This window comes from Mytilus trossulus, chromosome 6 (assembly GCF_036588685.1).
Source record: "Mytilus trossulus isolate FHL-02 chromosome 6, PNRI_Mtr1.1.1.hap1, whole genome shotgun sequence".
NCBI classification, from domain to species: Eukaryota; Metazoa; Mollusca; class Bivalvia; order Mytilida; family Mytilidae; genus Mytilus; species Mytilus trossulus.
In genome coordinates, this window is record NC_086378.1 from 34,944,871 (window position 1) to 34,963,234 (window position 18,364).

The window sequence follows — 18,364 nt, forward strand, 5'->3', positions numbered from 1 at the left end:
CATAACCTAGTACTCCAAATTAAAAAACAAAACAAATATCACATTTAGCTTATTAACTTACTAATGTATTACACACCTGGAAAAAAGTTTCCGCAGTTTTAAAGAGGTGAGTTCAATACGAAATGGAAACCACGTTTTCAAAATAGCATGAGTGCGAAGCGCTTTTCTAGATTAAAATTAAACAGGAACGTTCAAAGCCAACGCCGCATAAGAACCGAAACAGATAATATAAAGATCTATTTACCTAAAAATTCTAATATAGAATACAAACAATCTCCAAAAAATGTGTGAATATCTTTTAAGCAGACAACTAAAAGCCATGTTCATAATGTTTTGATAATTTTTCATGCTTGCTGTTGTTTGGCGATATTAGTTAGTTGAAGTTTAAATCGTGTAAATCGATAAAAAGTAACACAATTACTAGGTTTTCATTTCTTCATCAATCAACTAGACGCAGTACGGATATCTTTATCATTGCTGTTTATCTCTATCACTATCTAAGGAGGAGTCTTCGTTGTAGTAAAGGTAGTCTGTTATTTATTACAATATTATTTATAATTCCTTATATTGTTGTAATGTATTATCATACCGGTTTTCTAATTTTTCTATGTGTTTCCATAAAGGTTATTTGTGCACCTTTTTGAAATATTTTAAAATATACAATACTCCTGTTTGCCTTTCCCATGAAGACTTTTTAACGTATCTGATAGAACCAATCTTTAATAGGTTTCCGCTGAAAAAGTACACTACTGTACCATGTCAGTGTGCCTGTTAAAATATTTAACGTTTGACGTTTGACGTTTATCGTTGTTTTTTATGTAGATTAAACAGTTTAAATGTTTTACACTAGTTAATTTTGGAACTTTAATAGATTGCTCTTCGGTGTGAGCCAAGGCTTTGTGTTGAAAGTCGTACTCTAATAATCTATAATTATAACTCTTTAAACATTGTAAATTTAATAGAGGGTTGTCTCATAGACGCTTATCTTAAATAATTAAAATCTCTTACTTGGTTTTTTTTGTAATCACAACCATAATGCTAACATAGCTAACCTCATCAACTCTTACTGTTACATTGACCTATAACTGTAAACTGTTGTACACTTGGACTTGAACAGATGGTTGTTTTATTGACACTTCTTATCTAAATTAACTTAAAACTCTAACACGTGTATTTGGTAGTCACAACCATAATGTTTACCTGACTAGAATCATCAACTCCTACTATTGCTAATGACATCCGGGACATAGATATCAGTGAACCCTGTTGTTTGTTGTGTTTGGAAATTCTAACCTCAGACCAAGGTACTAACCATGTCTTCTGACCGAGTTCATTGTCCAACTTAATTTTTCTGGATCAAAAAAGAAATTTCAATTCATCAAATTTGAATTAAAGTAATGCATTATAATTATTGACAAACAAATTAAGTAGTAAGATGTTTGTCCTGCATGTTGAATTCATTGGTGATTATACAGTGAATAAAAACAAAGAGATATATTATGAAAAAAATAACCCTAATATAATGATAAACGTAGGCAAATTAATGACATGCATCTTGTATTGGAGATTTTATAAACGTTTTTTATCGGTTTTTCATCATCTGTGATGTCAAAAACCGATTGTAAGCTAGTCAAATATGAGGACAATGTTTCAAAACTGGTATTATTAAATAAAGAATTGAAGTGGGGAATATGTCAGGATATCATACCTGTATATAAAGAAAAAGGCCACAGATCCAATAACTAGTAAAACAACCAATACACATACAACTGTTAGAGTCAAACTGCCATTAGAATCTGAAATGTAAATACATCAATATCGAACTCAGAGAGACAAGCATATCAGTTAATATCATATATGTCACAAAGGAATAAAGAGGTTGATAGACAAAATATAAGTAAAAATGAAAGGTAGTTTTTTTTATATTTATAAAAAGAGCATTCTTGATATACTTTGCTATTTAAAAATAATAGACTAGTTATTTTAGCTTGTTTTACTAGATATTGTTGCAACAGTTTCTTCAATCAACTATGGGCAAATGCAATTAAAGGAATGGAAAACGTGTTCCTTGCAGTAACATTGCATTAAGCCAAATTCACAATTATATACAGTTAAATAACATGAAATAAAATTCGTGTATTACAAATTTTCTGGAAAGTGGATCATTTTCATTTTACCGAGAGAACAGCTAAAGAATAGGTTAAGTATTGAAGCAAAGGGCTCGGGTTAAACACTGGATATGAATTAGAAAACGTATTGATCATGTTAATGGTTGTAGATAAAATTCGGAATATATGTGCCAGTCACAAGAACAATAATATTTTAACATGTGTTACGCGTCGGTTGTGTGATAAAATGCTTTAAGGGTTATGGATTATTGAAAAACAACACAGGAAATTCTGTTTCACAACACTAAAAACAACACCAGTCGTACCGACCACACACCATTCTCCTCTGAAACCACACACAGGGGTATCAAGAGGTAGACCATTTCGCCATTGTATCGACACACCAGGGGTTGGTTCGTAATTTGAAGTAGCTCCTCGAAATCTTCCAACTAACTATAAAAAAAATCATTCCGAAAAGCTTTTGTTATTATTATTTATGTTTTAGTGGCTTTATGTTTTTAAAGTTGTATGATTTATTGGAAATCCAATAAGATTCCACTGGAGCTAATGTAATTATCATTAAGTAGGTAAAGTTTAATTGATTGACTTTTGAATTATTCATATGATATAATGACATTGAAACATTAATATTTTTAAACACCAATTTCTAATCGTTATTTGTCAATTTTTATTTTTTTTACAAAACTCGAAGTCTAAACATAATTTGATTGAAATATTTCAGTTTTATTGGGGTATATATGACGATTTGTCATTATAATACCAACAAATTGTCTAAACATTTGGAAATACATGAATATATGTTATGAACTGTCATGTTGTTCTACACTTGAGCTGATTGCACTATGTTGCCATATGAATTTTAATCTATAGAAATTTGCAGTTCGAGACCTGGCCAGGTGTTGTCATGGTCATTTCATTCCATCCATTACCGGTTATTTACATTGCTTATACATATTTAGCGCTAAGTTTTATGGAAAAACCTTTTTAGTTTAGCAATAAAAATTAGAAATTACGTGTCAGAGCTCATGTAATATATTCACAAAAGTGAATGACAAAATAAACGTTATCTCTAAACAGTCTGCATCCATTCAAATAGACACTAATGAAACATGTATCTATAATAATAGCTTCGAGGATTAGCAACCGGCTGACTTTTTGTTTCGTGCTATCATAAAGCTAATAAATCTAAGTTATTAATGTTCCCAGAGGTCAAGGAACTAATACCTCTTTTTAATTATTATTTTTCTCATTAATGAATGATCATAAAATACAAAGTAATATTATGGTAAACCACTACAAACTGGCGTCTTTCCACTATTTCCTAAATCTATTTTAAACGTTTTAAACCGCCATAAAATGCTAGGGTATTTAACAGATAATTGTTATATATTATTAATTGCTGCTTCGATGTATTTTATATTTTATGTTGTATGGATGTTCATGGAAAGTTGTTGAAAACGTTTAACACCGCCATAAAATGCTATTGTTTCTAACTAATATTTTGTAATATATTTGCTGATTTGTAATGTTAAAATATTTAATGTTCCTTGAATGTTTTGTCTTGTTGAAAGCGTTTAATACCACCATAAAATGCTGTTGTTTTGACTGATATTATTGAATATTTAACATTTGTTATGTTGTTAAGATGTACTTTGAATGTTTTATGTAGTTGAAAACGTTTTAAACTGCCTTAAAATGTTGTACTAGCTTACTGATATGTGTGCAATTGAGAAATATATGATAGATTGCTGATTTGAAATATTTTATATTTCTTATGTTGCATAAATGTACCTTGAATGTTTTTGTCGCTGAATCTGTCATGTGGTAGATATCAAAGTCAGTTAATCTGTCTCCTTGGTGATCAATGGCTACCAGACCGGTTATGCCTGTAAGAATTGGTACAACATAGACAGGTCACAAATAAGCTTATACTTTGCTAGTAGCTACATTTTTACTTCTTAGATTTTAAAATTCATATAATGTTGTAAATGTCACACGGTCTAGCAGCCAAATGTGTCTAGACAAAAATCTAGTTAATCGATACAGATTGCTTTTGGTAAGGCTTCTTTTGATTTTTGCTTGATTGCCTTCCTGTTTGTGTCGACGGAGGGAGTCCTGTATATTATATAAACAGCCATTCAAATCATCATAATTAGGGTATGGCTAGAAACCTTGTATATTTGTTCTAAAGTCTATAATACATATAGACATGTAAGCTAAACATATATTTCGTAAAATATGATTATTTTCGAGCTTGAAAAAGTTTTAGAAAAAGTGGTAGTATGGCGTTTGGGTTAGTTGTTAAGTAATTATATCTACAAAATGTTATGTTATGGAAACTTTACTTCCTTGGCGGCTGGTGCATAATTTTCTTTTTTTTTAGTGAAGATCATACCTGTTAAAGCGAATACAGATATCTTTGACTTTAACTCGACACTTTGGGTCGATAAAAATTGAACAATTAAAAACTGATTAGTATATAAAACGTAGACAAAAATATAATATAATGCGCTTTTTGCAAAAGGGTAAATACTAAATGCTACATAATCTCGGTTCTTTCAAGAAACAAACAATAATGTTTACTTGAACTTCATTTAAACTCGAATAAATTAAACGAACGCGCTCTTATGTTTTCCACATTAAAATGAACTCCGGGGTTGACATTATTGGAATAAGAAGATGGGATCGTATTGCCCATCAGACAACGTTTATTCTCTACTAATGACCAAAATGCCGTAAGCAAGCTATAAAAGAACCCGTAATGACAATGTAACACAATTCAAAAGAAAAGGTGTGTAATTAGTTCATCATGATGAAGTTCAAATACTTGATTGTTTCATGACTCTATACACCATTATAAAAATATATTGATGGCCATATAACACAAGATGTCATTCCTGATATACCAATTGTTAGAACTAACTGAGTAAACTGAACATGTCTATAGACTTAGAGAAGTCCCGCCCCCAATTAAACTCAACATGTTTTATATGTGTCTTCAAAACGTTCGTCCCCAATAGACCACTTTCGAGTTCATCCGTCACCGGAAAAAAACTCGTCAATTATACGCGCCTTTATCACCGCCATTTGTGCGGTAAGGGGCGTCGTCACTTCTTTCCAATGTTGAGCGAGTGGTTGGAAAACTATAATTCTATATTGTACGAATTATTTGGCAAATTGAATTCCCAAAATTAACAATCAACACTGCTGTCATTAGGAAATTGTCAGTAAGTACCTACAGAGCAACCATTATTTCTAGTTTATCTTGCACAAAGACGATCACTAAGACGCTTGATGAACGTAAATAGTACAGGGATACAGGCGACCCCCTCTATCTGGTAAATGACGTCATAAAGGCGTGCATAATTGACGAGTTTTTGCCGGTGACGGATGAACTCGAAAGTTGTCTATTAAATTCCTATTGTTGTCTGTGGATTTAGAAAAGAACACTCCCCAATTAAACTCACAAGTCATGTTGTTATGGAATTAAGAAAAACCCGCCTTCATAGTTGATATCATTGATAAAACATACCCATATATGTATCATTCCAGAGTTTCTGTGATAAAGCCAGTCCACCATTTAGGTCACCACCTTCTTCAACAGTTCGGTTAATAGCTTCAGTTAAGTAAATGGCACCATCGTAAAATGCGGTAATGAAGTAGTTGACGACCTAAACATAGATGACAAGAACTACATAAGAATGTAAAGTACTAAATGGGGGTTCCATTGCCGGCAATGCTATGTTTAGAAATTATCTACTTAAAAGGCGTTTTTAATAACCTAATTATGGAAAATCTCCTGTTGTCTAATTGGAGCTCGATATCTATTGTGATTTATCTATGGTTCCATGGCTTTTCTTGGTGAATTTTGTTTTTTTTACGATACCTTACGATTTTTGCAGTAAATTTTCCCTAATTTTGATCAACATTAAAAACAAAAATTCCGACCCTTCATCCTATACTTTTAAGAACAAATATGTGTTTTCATGAAACTTTATTCATAATGCTTTCCAGAAAAAAAATATATAAATGATATAACAACAAATCACAGAGAGTCATTTATTTTTTTATCTCTATGTCATGTTCCCTTCATAAAATGGCTGCGCCCATGTAATTGTTTTTGGTACATTGTAACCATAAGTGATACAGCAACCCAACCCAACCTAATACAACCGTGAGGTCAACAATATATATACAATACTAGATAAATAGCAGAATAATATATACTTTTTTTGTATGAAGCTCAGAAACTGAGAAAGGGCGAGGTTTTACCGAATACACAAAATCATATGTTTATGATATTGACCTAATATTGTTCTATACTGCAATTTTAAATAATACACTGATAGCTTTTCAAATCGTAACACAAATTTCTTACTTATTTTCATCCCTTTATGAACCCCTGATTGTGGAGAAAGTGCTCCATGATGAAATTGACATTGAACAAAATATAGCTATGTTACTATATTTATGAAATAAACACAACTAGTTGCATAAACCTGTTTATTTGTCATTTGGCGAAATTGTCGGCTATGATTAGGCTTTTTTGGTTTAAAAGATGCACTTTACGAAAAATAATAGTTCTCCGAGATAATTTCAAAAAAGGGGGAAGTCATTAAAAATGATATTTCAAACGTAACAAACTTTACTCCAAAAGAGAAGCGCAAGATACCAGAGGGACAGTCAAACTAATAAATCGAAAAAAAACTGACAGTGACTGGCTAGAAAAGAAAGAAGACAAAACAATAAAACACCTGACACAACATAGAACACTTAAGAATAAGCATCAAGTACTTATTAAGAGAATAAGAAGAATAAATTAATTTTCAATTAAATCACCCAACTTTACTACTGAAGTAAAATTCACTCATTGAAATTTTACTCTAAAATATATCATATAGATATTAAAGATTTATTATACCGATGCGTTGTTTTCTCCAACAAAATTTATTTTAATTAAAAGATGATTTTTACAACTAAAAAGTTTTAAAACACAAAATGGTATCCTATTACATCCTTTTGCATCCGGTTAAGTCTTCTAGTAAAGGCTTTTCATTTTGATTACACCCACTCAATATCTGTCCTTTTCAAGTTGTATTAACACATAATGTCGATTAAGGCACAATATGTTGCTGCCGTTTGTTTTTATGACAGGACCGTTTGTTTTTATGACATGATATAACTGATCATAATAAATAAAACCAATAAAGGTACTCGATATCATATAATATTTGTTTAGTTTATAATCTCTATCGGATCTACATAAACGGAACTGAATCAATGAGTGTATAAATATTTTTTATGATAGACAAACTGATTAATATTATTCGATTCTCACCACATTTGTCCTTGGGTTCTTTTCTTATTCTCCAACAACATTCATTTTAATTATATTATGATGATCTTTACAACTGAAAGTTCTAGACAAAATATGATATCTAATTACATCATCTTCATACGATTTTCATCCGGTTACGTCTTCGAGTAAAGGCTTTTCATATTGTTTACACCAACTCAATATCTGCCTTTTTTCTAGTTGTTTTAACATGTAAAGTTGATTAAGGCATAATATATTGCTGCCGTTTGTTTTTATGACAAAATAAAACTGGTCATAATAAATAAAACTAATGAAAGTACTCGATATCATATAATATTTGTATAATTTATAATCTCTATCGGATCTGCATAAACGGAATTGAAACAACGAGTGTATAAATAAACTTTATGATAGGCAAACAGATTGATATCAATCGGTCCTCACCACATTTGTCCTTGGGTTCTTTTCGGAGCGTCTATCTAATAGAGATCTACAGTAGTTATGATAATTTGCTGATTGAATATGTCGTGTAATATCTTTATAAAAAATGAAACATTCTATCCTGGGTTGCAAAATATTAATTATTAATTGCCGAATACGTATAAGAGACTATCCCGATATCCGCGAAAATTAAAACCAAGTCTCGACGCCCGCAAAAAGTCTTTCCATCCTTTTATGGGTTAAATCCTACTTTGTAAAGGATCACCGTGATTCAAACAAAAAATTCTCTGATACTGATATTATCAAGTTGCTTGATTTCTTGATGGACAACATATTTGTTACGTTCGTAGGACGTGTTTTAACAAACTGTGCCCCTCTACTTGCCGCCTGGTTTTTTTATTATTGTGAGGCTGACTTAATGCAGGAACTCCTTATGAAGAAAGATAAGAAGTTAGCAATATCCTTTAACTCTACTTTCCGCTTTATAGATGATGTTCTTTCACTAAATAATTCAAAATTTGGTGACTATGTGGAACGCATCTATCCCATCGAACTAGAGATAAAGGGTACTACAAATACAGTTGAAATCATCCCTTCGTAAATTTAAGGGCCGCCATCACGAGTTGGTTGACCGTTATGGAATAACTGTTTCCCAAATGATATTGAATATGTTCTTTATGTCATTACTACAATCCCCTTCCCTTTCATGAATGTGACCTACCGAATTAGACTATTTACCGGATTTGTTATCACATAACCAACACGACGGGTGCCACATGTGAAGCAGGATCTGCTAACAATAATAATGATGCATCGTATTTTTTTGTTGAAAAGTTACAAACATCAATAATATAAATAACAAGGACATATACCATACCTCGTCTACTCCAAACGTGTATCCGTAATCTCTCTGTGCTCTCAGTTTTACTTCATCAGAGAATATTTTATGTTCAATATTGTCTGGCTGTAAGGGTGTAAGCAGCAACAGAGACTCGTATGCTTTAGTAACAGCTGCATCTTTATAATCACCTTAAAAATAAAGGGGGGATAATCATTTGAAGAATTAATGAATGACCATCATATCACACGTTTAAATTTCGGCAATCATTTTTCGGAGAATATGAAAACAAAACAAAAGTTCTTAAGTTCTTTGAAAAAACTGATCACATTCAAGTTATTTACAATCAACCTGGCAGAACATGTTGATTGACTATTAAATAGTATATCTGTTAAACATATCTTCAAACAAAGAACTTGTCCTTGGAGTATATTTCCTCAAGTTTTATTCACCTATTTTGCATGTAAAGCAATAGACGTTCACTTTTACATTGAATTTTCTCTCTTGCGCTTTTAATTTCCCAATGTTTTCTTCTCTTGAGTTGTATATATTTTTAATGAATTTACGAGATTTTAGATTTTTTTTGGCTTATGAATAATTTAAAATCGTTACAAATTTGTATTTAACTATGATCTGATTTAGGTATGAGATTTGAAAATTAATCAACTGCTGTTGCCTGTAACACATGGAAAAAGACTGATACCTTATGCCAAAAGCTCCATACATCTCTCCTGTTTTGATAGATGTTTGTTTTCTCACCCCTCCCCTCCAAAGCTTTAATATTTTAGTAAATATTTGTTTCACCAATCACCTGAATAATTGATTTTAAGTGAGTCTTTAAAGAATTTCGATTGTTGTTGAAAACTTGTAATAAGTCTAGTTGTTACGGTAATTGAGTGTGAGGTGTTCTTACCTTATTTTTTGATTGACATATGTGTATGACCTATTTCGATTTTTTATTGTCAAGACGAAAATGTCTGGCCTTTTACTGCAATTTCCTCGAAAGGTTATGAAAAATTTGTATTCAAATATTTCTATCGGAGAAGGGATTTTAACTTAAAATATGTTTAACCGGAATTCAGTGATTTTACATGATTCACAACATGTAATTGAACTAGTAGATATGCGGCTAGAAATCTAAGATCGATAATTTTTCTTTTTTTCTTTCAAAATCATTAATTTTTCTTTTTTTTTCTTTCAAAATCTCCAAAAAGGCTTCAATTTTCGCAAAATTTAATAGAAAATTGATACTGGTAAAAAAGAATTTGTATTTATTTACCAACTTTGTTAATATTTACATAATAAGACATGTAAGAGTTCCTTGTTTCTGAAACATTATTATGTCAAACCTTTTCACCATGATTTTTTTAATGACAGAGAATTATGAATGTGTGGCCTTTTAGCTTATATTTGTAGTCGTAATTAGAATAAGGACTGTTGTGAGGCCCATTAGATATGTTCTAGAAAATTATTCTCCTGAAACAGTTAAAAAAATCGCAGCTGCTAGTTCCGTTATTCTCGCTGGGGTTTTCCATGTCTATTAATTAAGTTCTAAGAAGAATTTAATACTTTATTATTATTATCTGTTACTTTTTCTATTAGTGATATGTATTGAATGTCGTTCCTAATTAAGCTTCAGGAGACGTGTCACAGGACGTGATTCCTAAAATAATGAAGCGATTTTTTCCATTGTAAAAAAATTAAATGTGTTTTCTCCCGATGAGGAAACAACAGAAAAGTCATAAATTAAATAAGTTCAAACAAAAGTGCATGTCATAATGTCAGAACTGAAAGATTTTCAACTCATTTTTTTCTCCATATTACGCAAGCTGATTTTAACGAGTGCAACTACGTTAATTGTACGAAGTCCGGTGACACATATTTTGACATAAGTTACAAAAAAACTGATGGTGTAGGATAGTTGAAATTTTTCAAGAAACGTGGCGTTTTTCATTTCCCAATTTTACATGATTTCATTTTATATAATGAGTTTTACTTATCCAAAATACATAATATAACATTTGTCTGTTTTGAGAATTTTCTTGGTTTCAGGCGGGTTGTTTTTATGAATGTTGTTCGTCTGTTCGTCTTTTTTTTTTCTTTCTTTTTTTTTTATCTATTTGACCATTTTCATCGATTTATACTTTAAGATTGCTCTATTGTTTCATACCAATTTTTAATAAATATGCTTGTAGTTGTTAGTTTGCTGGTCTTTTCTCATCTCTTCTTTAATTGTGAGGATGTTACATTTGCGATATGTTATCAAAGAACGCTTATGGGATACAGTTTGATTTTGTTTGTGGTTTCTCTCGTTTTGCTTCAAGTCTCTGTTAACATACCTCGAAGGAACTGTGTGTAGTATCCTAGCCAATCACTAGGAAACAATTCCATCGTAATGAACACGTGATTGCCTTCCGTCATTGAAAGCTCGTCTGCCGCATACAGAAAATCTCTTAAGACGTCGGAATCAGAAAAGATCACAAAAACTGGAAGAAACAAACAAGTAATTAAAAAAAAACATTACAGAGCGCAAAAGATGTACGTCAAATAAAAGCTGTAGCGGCTGAACCAAAACAATAATTATCAATATCATAAATCAAATAAAAAACGGGAATGTCGGGTAATATTTTCCAATGTGATAGCAACACAACGACACAAAACCAACACAATTAGAAGTATTCGTCTAAAGATTAAGATTAATACATGTTAAGCATCAAGTTGGTCCGAAGTCAAGACGAGTGTTGAATCTTTATAGATACTTTCAAAACTCTGATGTCAACTATGACATAAAACTTTAAAGCTCTAAAATGATACAAACGTTTAGATAATCACCGATTAGGGTCCTGATATGCACATGACCACACATTTAAATAACATTGAGAAGAGAAACGGGGAATGCTACAAATAGACAACAATTCTTATATACATGTAGACATAACTTTCTACATGTTGGTACTTATTTGTGACATATATTGATAATTGTTTGTTTTATTTCTCTTCAAAGTTTGTTTCATGGTGAGATGAATGTATTTAGGTCTGTTTAATTTCTATTTTGTGTGTACTTCATTACTGCCTGTTGTCTGATTTATACATTTTTTTTTATTATCACATGTGAAGCATGAATTTGAAAAAAAAAAACAATTTGTAGCCTTTGTTTTCTCATATATATGCTTGACTAAAGGAAATTTGCGATCTTCGAGTGCAAATCGTGACTATAAAAGTGTTTTATCAGATTTTTTGATGTTTTGTATTTAAAGAAAATCATTAATCGTATATATAAAATGAGAAAAAATGTCTTTATCGATAAATTTCTGTTTAACCTATATTTAAAAAACAAAACTGTTCAATAAATTTAAAGTATATATTGGTATTTGGGGAACTTTTATTGTATGAAAGTAAAATAACGCTAATTTTCAAAAAGTAATAATCTTTTATGTATATATTATCATAACCAAGTTGACATTTATAAACGAATAAGAAAATAAACATAAGCCAGAAAAGAGAGCGCTAATGGTTTAAACGTGAAGAGATGGCAGTCAATTTTTGTGATCTGAAAAGGTTTAAACTTCTAGGAAAAAAACTAAGAACATAATTAAAAAAACAGCCCTTTTTTTTACAAAAACCGTGCTTTTGCTGTCATTATTTGATTTAACTAGAGCGAACATTTTTGCCGGTGGAAAAAACTTATATGTAGACAATACACCTAATCGCTTTTTAGTCCATTCCGGGAAAAACAGTCATTTATACAACTTCCTGTTTGGGTCACCGGCCGAAAAATGGAGGTCATCAGTAATGAGCTGAGGGAGCAAAAACTTTAGAAAGTGACCATGAAGAAACTTTGATATAGTATGATCCACTTTTTTCGAAATTAAAATTGAAGTAAAAAGTAAAAAATATTTTGTTTGAAGTATTTACGGTAGTTTAAACAGGTCTCATTAAAAAGTATCATGCATAGTGAATTGTTTAAACAGGGTCCCAGATAGCTTCAACTGGATGAAAAAGTTGTGTAATTTTAGAACTTATCCGGAATGAAATAAATAGCGATAAGTTGTATTGCGAGCCAAATTGTTCATTGTCTCTTACTTTTGTTGAAATCGTAAGTTTCTGGGTACGTTATGGATACATGGCTGTCCTTTGTTTAAAATTGGAAAAATTCAAAGTAAAGGCGACAGTAGAATACCGCTGTTCGAAACGTGGTTATTTTGCTTTATAGTGCCGTAATGCAGTAAGATTCCATTTTAATAATGTGTCAATGTTTTTTTCGAACAGATCTCCTTAAATCCAATCTGGTTTAAACCTTTTGCGGATTTTTATTATTATTATTTCGTCAAGATGAGCAAAAATGCAAAAAAATGTTTGGGAGTCTAAAGATAGTATATCCGTATAGTGATTTACATAATTATTCAAAAGATTTTTCAACAGGTTTATATAATATATAAAAAAGAAGATGTGGTGTGATTGCCAATGAGACAACTATCTACAAAAGACCAAAATGACACAAACATTAAAAACTATAGGTCACCGTACGGCCTTCAACAATGAGCAAAGCCCATACATAATATGATTGCCATAATTTCAAAATGATATGCAGCACTTTACATCTTGTTATGAAGACTATTTCTATAAAAAAAAAATAACTCGATACTTTTATATAGTCTGGTCTGTGTTTAAAAATATTTAAATAATCATGTGTTGAAAAATTGTGAAATCAATTGAAATTTGCTGTGCGTAGATTTGATGACAATATCAATAGTATTTTCATGCCATATATGCACGTTGTAACGAAGTAAACTAATAAATCCCGTTTTATCATTTGCTGTCGCGAAATAACGCTATTATTAGACGGAGTTTTGTATTCTTTCTTTTTTTTTATATAATCAATACAAATTTAAAAAAACAAACATCATTCTATCATGATCATGTATGATGCATGTATATTTAAGACCTTCTGGTATTTTTAGAAATTCAGACAAAAAAAATGTTCTTTTAGATTATCACATATTTTGTACTGATATGTACGATCACGTTGATTACTGAAAAATGGACGTATATTTTTTCTCTCTCAAATCAGTGTTCGAAATTTGATATTTATGTTGGATATATAGACTATGCAAAGACTTTTGATGACTTACAATGTTAGTATATAATGTCAAAAAACAATAGTAAGAAAAGAAAGGATAGAAATAGTAGTGGAAGTGGAACTGATTCTAAACACAACAAACAAAGTAAACAGTCATGGCGAAGAGAGTTAACAGAGTACATACACGACTCAGATATATCGGTGAGTGAAATATTAAATCACACGAACTCAATTTTATATAATTCTGATGACGATCTAGAAAGCAGTATCTTTAGTGAAACATCCAAACCAGATCATAACCCTACGAAAAAACACTCAGAAACAAAAATGGCCTCAGATGCGAAAAATGTGAATAAAAACAAAGACCCTACAGTCTCTGAAAAACTTTATACTATAGTAAGTGCTATACAAGATCTCAAAACAAACCAAGAAGGGATGAAACGAATGTTCGAGTCAAAACTTGATAAACTTAGAACTGATTTAATGGCAAATGTAGACAACAAAATTAGAGCACTACGTGATGAGTTATCAGTTGACATTGGTAGTGAAACAAGACGTACAGATCAACTCCTAATTACTGTTCAATCATTACAAACACGTCTAGAGGGCATTGAAGAACACAATAACACTCAATCTGCATTTAACGGTATCGGTGTCTTAAACCCGGTCAATCCGCTTGACAATCCAGAAATAACTATAACAGCCAGCGGCATACCCGTTACGGAAAGTGAAGATTTGCTATATAAAACTGAAAATCTTATCCGCGCACTTGGCGAAGATGTGTTTTCATATGTTCATGTTACCGCTGCAACTCGTCTGCCGAATAGATTTGATGATCGCCCAGGGATTGTAAAATTCAGTCTAAGAAATAAGGATGAAAAGGTCAAAGTTTTGAGAAATAAAATGAAACTTAAAGACAATGAAATTTACAAAAATGTATACATTAAAAGCAGCAAGTCGCGTGTGGAACGTATAATAGAGATGAACGCTCGTGCTGTTCTTAGAAATCTGCCACAGGGTAAATCGTTCCGTGTTGACGCAAATGGTCGTATTAAACCAAAGAACAACCAATCACCGCCAACTGAAAATCAGCAAAATGAAAACGAGAACCCACATCCATAGGACCAGAACCGGCCCATTTCATCTATTAAACTCGGACACATTAATGTTGGGGGATGGACTAGAGAAAATTGTGATTTAAGAAGAGGCGTCATCAATGCAATTGAATGTGATATAATTTCGGTGTGCGAGACTCACTTAAAAGCGCAAGACAATATTTTTATGGCGGGTTATAGATGGTTCGGATTTAATAGAACAGAAATACATATCAATGCACCAAAAGCCTCGGGAGGAGTTGGAATCTTTGTGAAAGATCTGATATTTAAAATTTTCAATGTTTCGGTAATTGACAAGTCGGTCGATGGAATACTTGGACTAAAATTCGAAAGCCGCAATACAGATTTCAGTTTTATAGTTTTCGCATGTTATTTGCCTCCTGAAAATTCAAACAGAGGACGTGATGCCCAAGGATTTTTCGCACATTTGCTTGCTCAAATTTACATGAATAATGATAGCGATGACTTTTTTCTTCTTGGTGACTTTAATTCACGAATTGGATCCCTGTCCGAACTGTTATTCGAGACCGATGAAATTGCAAAAAGAATCCAAATAGACAAGTGTATTAACCAGCACGGGCATGAATTTATGGAATTTCTAAACGAATCAAAATTTTGTGTACTGAACGGTAGATTTGCCGACGGGGATAATTTTACTTCAATTTCGAAGAAAGGAAAAGCGGTAGTTGATTTCATATGTGTCCCGCAGGATATTTTTCAAGATATAAGTTACTTCAAGGTGTTAACGGTTCAATCGATTGTTGATGACTTTCAATTACACGATCTTATAGGTGCCAAGTCTAAATTGCCTGATCACTCAGCTATTGTGGCGGAATTCAATATCATGCGTCACTGCATCGCAACGCAAACAAAAGAAAAACGCAACTCAAATCTTCGTTATAAACTTAATCAGATACCGTTAGATTTTATGACTAGTGATATTCAACGGTCTGCCTTACTTACTTTAATAGAAAACATCGAGCGTTGTAGAGAAACTCAGGATAATATTGATAAAATCTACAATGAATTGTGCGAAATAATTTTTTCAGAGATGAACGATAAAATTCCAAAATTCGAGGATAATAGCTCTAAGAAACGTTACAAACACAGAAAACCGTATTGGAATGACAATTTGATGAGTCTTTGGAACAAGATGTCGATTAAGGAAAAGGAATTCACCCACTGTAAAGGAAATCGTAATACAAGAGCGTCATTACGGAACAGTTATATACAAGCCAGAGATATTTTCGATAAAACACTGCGACGAACCGAAAGAACATATAGAAAAATGAAAGCGGTAGATATTGAAGCTATGACTACGAAAAAACCGAACGACTTTTGGGAAAAAATTCGCAACCTCGGACCGAGAAATCACAAGTCTATACCAATAGAAATTGTCGACGAAAGTGGGAATATAGAAACAGATGAGCAATTAGTGTTGGATAAATGGCGGATTGACTTTGAAAATTTGTACACCGGAAGCAATAGTGACGAATTTGATTATGAACACTATAGAACTGTCATGTCACACAAATATCTACTAGAGACTAACATGGAGGATCCTTTATTTATACAGAATGAATACTTGAACCGAAACATTACATTAGATGAAATCCACGATATCGTTATGCACTCAAAATCAAAGTCGGCCAGTGGTTTCGACGAAATCCCGTACATTGTACTGAAGTTTCCGATTGTGATAGAGACTATATTAAAACTATTTCAACTCATTTTGGACACTAGCCTTATACCGTCAATTTGGAGAAAATCTGTGATATGTCCGATACTTAAAGATCCTTCATCGGATGCACGAATGCCTATGAACTACAGAGGTGTAAGCCTGTTGTCTTGCATAAGCAAATTATATAGTGCTTTTATGAATAAAAGGATAACATTCTACTTAGAAAACGAGGACATACTGGCAGACGAACAGAACGGCTTTAGGAAAGATCGATCTTGTGAGGATCACATTTACACACTCAATTCTATCGTCCGCAACAATAAATCACTCTTTGTGGCGTTTATTGACCTCAGAAAATGTTTTGACTTCATAGACAGGGATATGATGCTATATAAGCTACTTAAAAACAACATTGATGGCAAACTGTATAACTCTATCAAAAGCATTTATCAGAATTCCGAATCCTGCGTCCGATTAAATGGCAAGCTTACAAGTTGGTTTGACTGTAAATCCGGTGTAAAACAAGGGGACAATTTATCACCAACACTTTTCTCTATATTTATTAATGATTTGGTTAATGAACTGAACGATCTAGGTGTAGGAATCGATTTAGCTGATAAGAACTTGTCAGTTTTATTGTACGCTGATGATATTGCACTGATAGCTAAATCAGAATTGGACCTGCAGTGTATGTTGGATAAACTTCATCGGTGGTGTAAACAATGGCGAGTATTGATTAATACTGACAAATCGAAATGTATCCACTTTCGAAATGGGAAATCCAAACAAACAGAATATAATTTTAGTGTTGGTAGAAATTCTTTAGAAATAGTGAATCAGTATAAGTACTTAGGTGTAACATTTAGCTATAATGGCAGTTTTTTATTAAATGCGGAAATACTTGCTAAAAGTGCTGGCCGAGGACTTGGACACATAATTGGTAAAATACACGGATTCAAAGATCGTATGAGAAATTGTTTAATTCTTGCATTGTTCCTATACTTGATTACTCGTCTGGTGTATGGGGGTATCGGAAATATCAATCAATAGACAACATTCAGAATCGAGCTATTCGGTACTATTTGGGAGTTCATAGGTACGCACCAAATCTTGCTATACACGGAGATATTGGTTGGATCCCGAGTCAATATAGACACTGGAAAAATATGGTTAGATATTGGAATAGACTAATTCGATTTGACAGAAACCGCATTACAAGAATAGCATTCGACTTTGATTATAAACGATGTGAAAATAATTGGTGTAGCGATTTAAAGGATATTTTCTACAAGCTTGATTTAGGACATTATTACGAACTGAAATTACAGGTTGATATGTCATTGGTGGAACTTAACATTTCTCGTTTTTATTCAGACATTTGGAGTAATTCTATCGAAAGCGTCTCAAAATTACGTACCTATAAGACATTCAAAACTATTTTCGAAACTGAACACTATATTGAATTAAATTTAAGTAAAATTGAACGGTCGTACTTGGCACAGTTAAGATGTGGAATTTTACCATTAAGAGTTGAAACAGGCAGATATTCAAGTGAAAAACCTGAAGAAAGACTTTGTATTTTTTGTAATCTTCAAGAAGCCGAAACTGAACTACACTTTATCTTTAATTGTCCGCTTTATTTGAATTGTCGAAATAACATTTTTGGTGAACTTTTAACTACAGAACTCTTCTTAGATCTGAATCATGAACAAAAACTGAACATTTTAATGTCTCTTCACACAAGAAAATTAGCAAAATATATC

General features: G+C 32.1%; 1 protein-coding gene across 1 annotated transcript in view; it reads right to left on the bottom strand.

The window, feature by feature from the left end:
- Positions 1-18,364, bottom strand: part of LOC134721221 (atrial natriuretic peptide receptor 1-like) — a 47,497-nt gene that overhangs the window by 17,642 nt on the left and 11,491 nt on the right. Inside the window, exons 3-9 of the mRNA XM_063584029.1 lie at positions 11,065-11,211; positions 8,765-8,916; positions 5,662-5,800; positions 3,921-4,015; positions 2,435-2,561; positions 1,709-1,796; positions 1,201-1,351 (exon numbers count right to left, since the gene is read on the bottom strand). Coding sequence (XP_063440099.1) covers positions 1,201-1,351; positions 1,709-1,796; positions 2,435-2,561; positions 3,921-4,015; positions 5,662-5,800; positions 8,765-8,916; positions 11,065-11,211 — 899 coding nt within the window. The remainder of the gene's footprint in view (positions 1-1,200; positions 1,352-1,708; positions 1,797-2,434; positions 2,562-3,920; positions 4,016-5,661; positions 5,801-8,764; positions 8,917-11,064; positions 11,212-18,364) is intronic.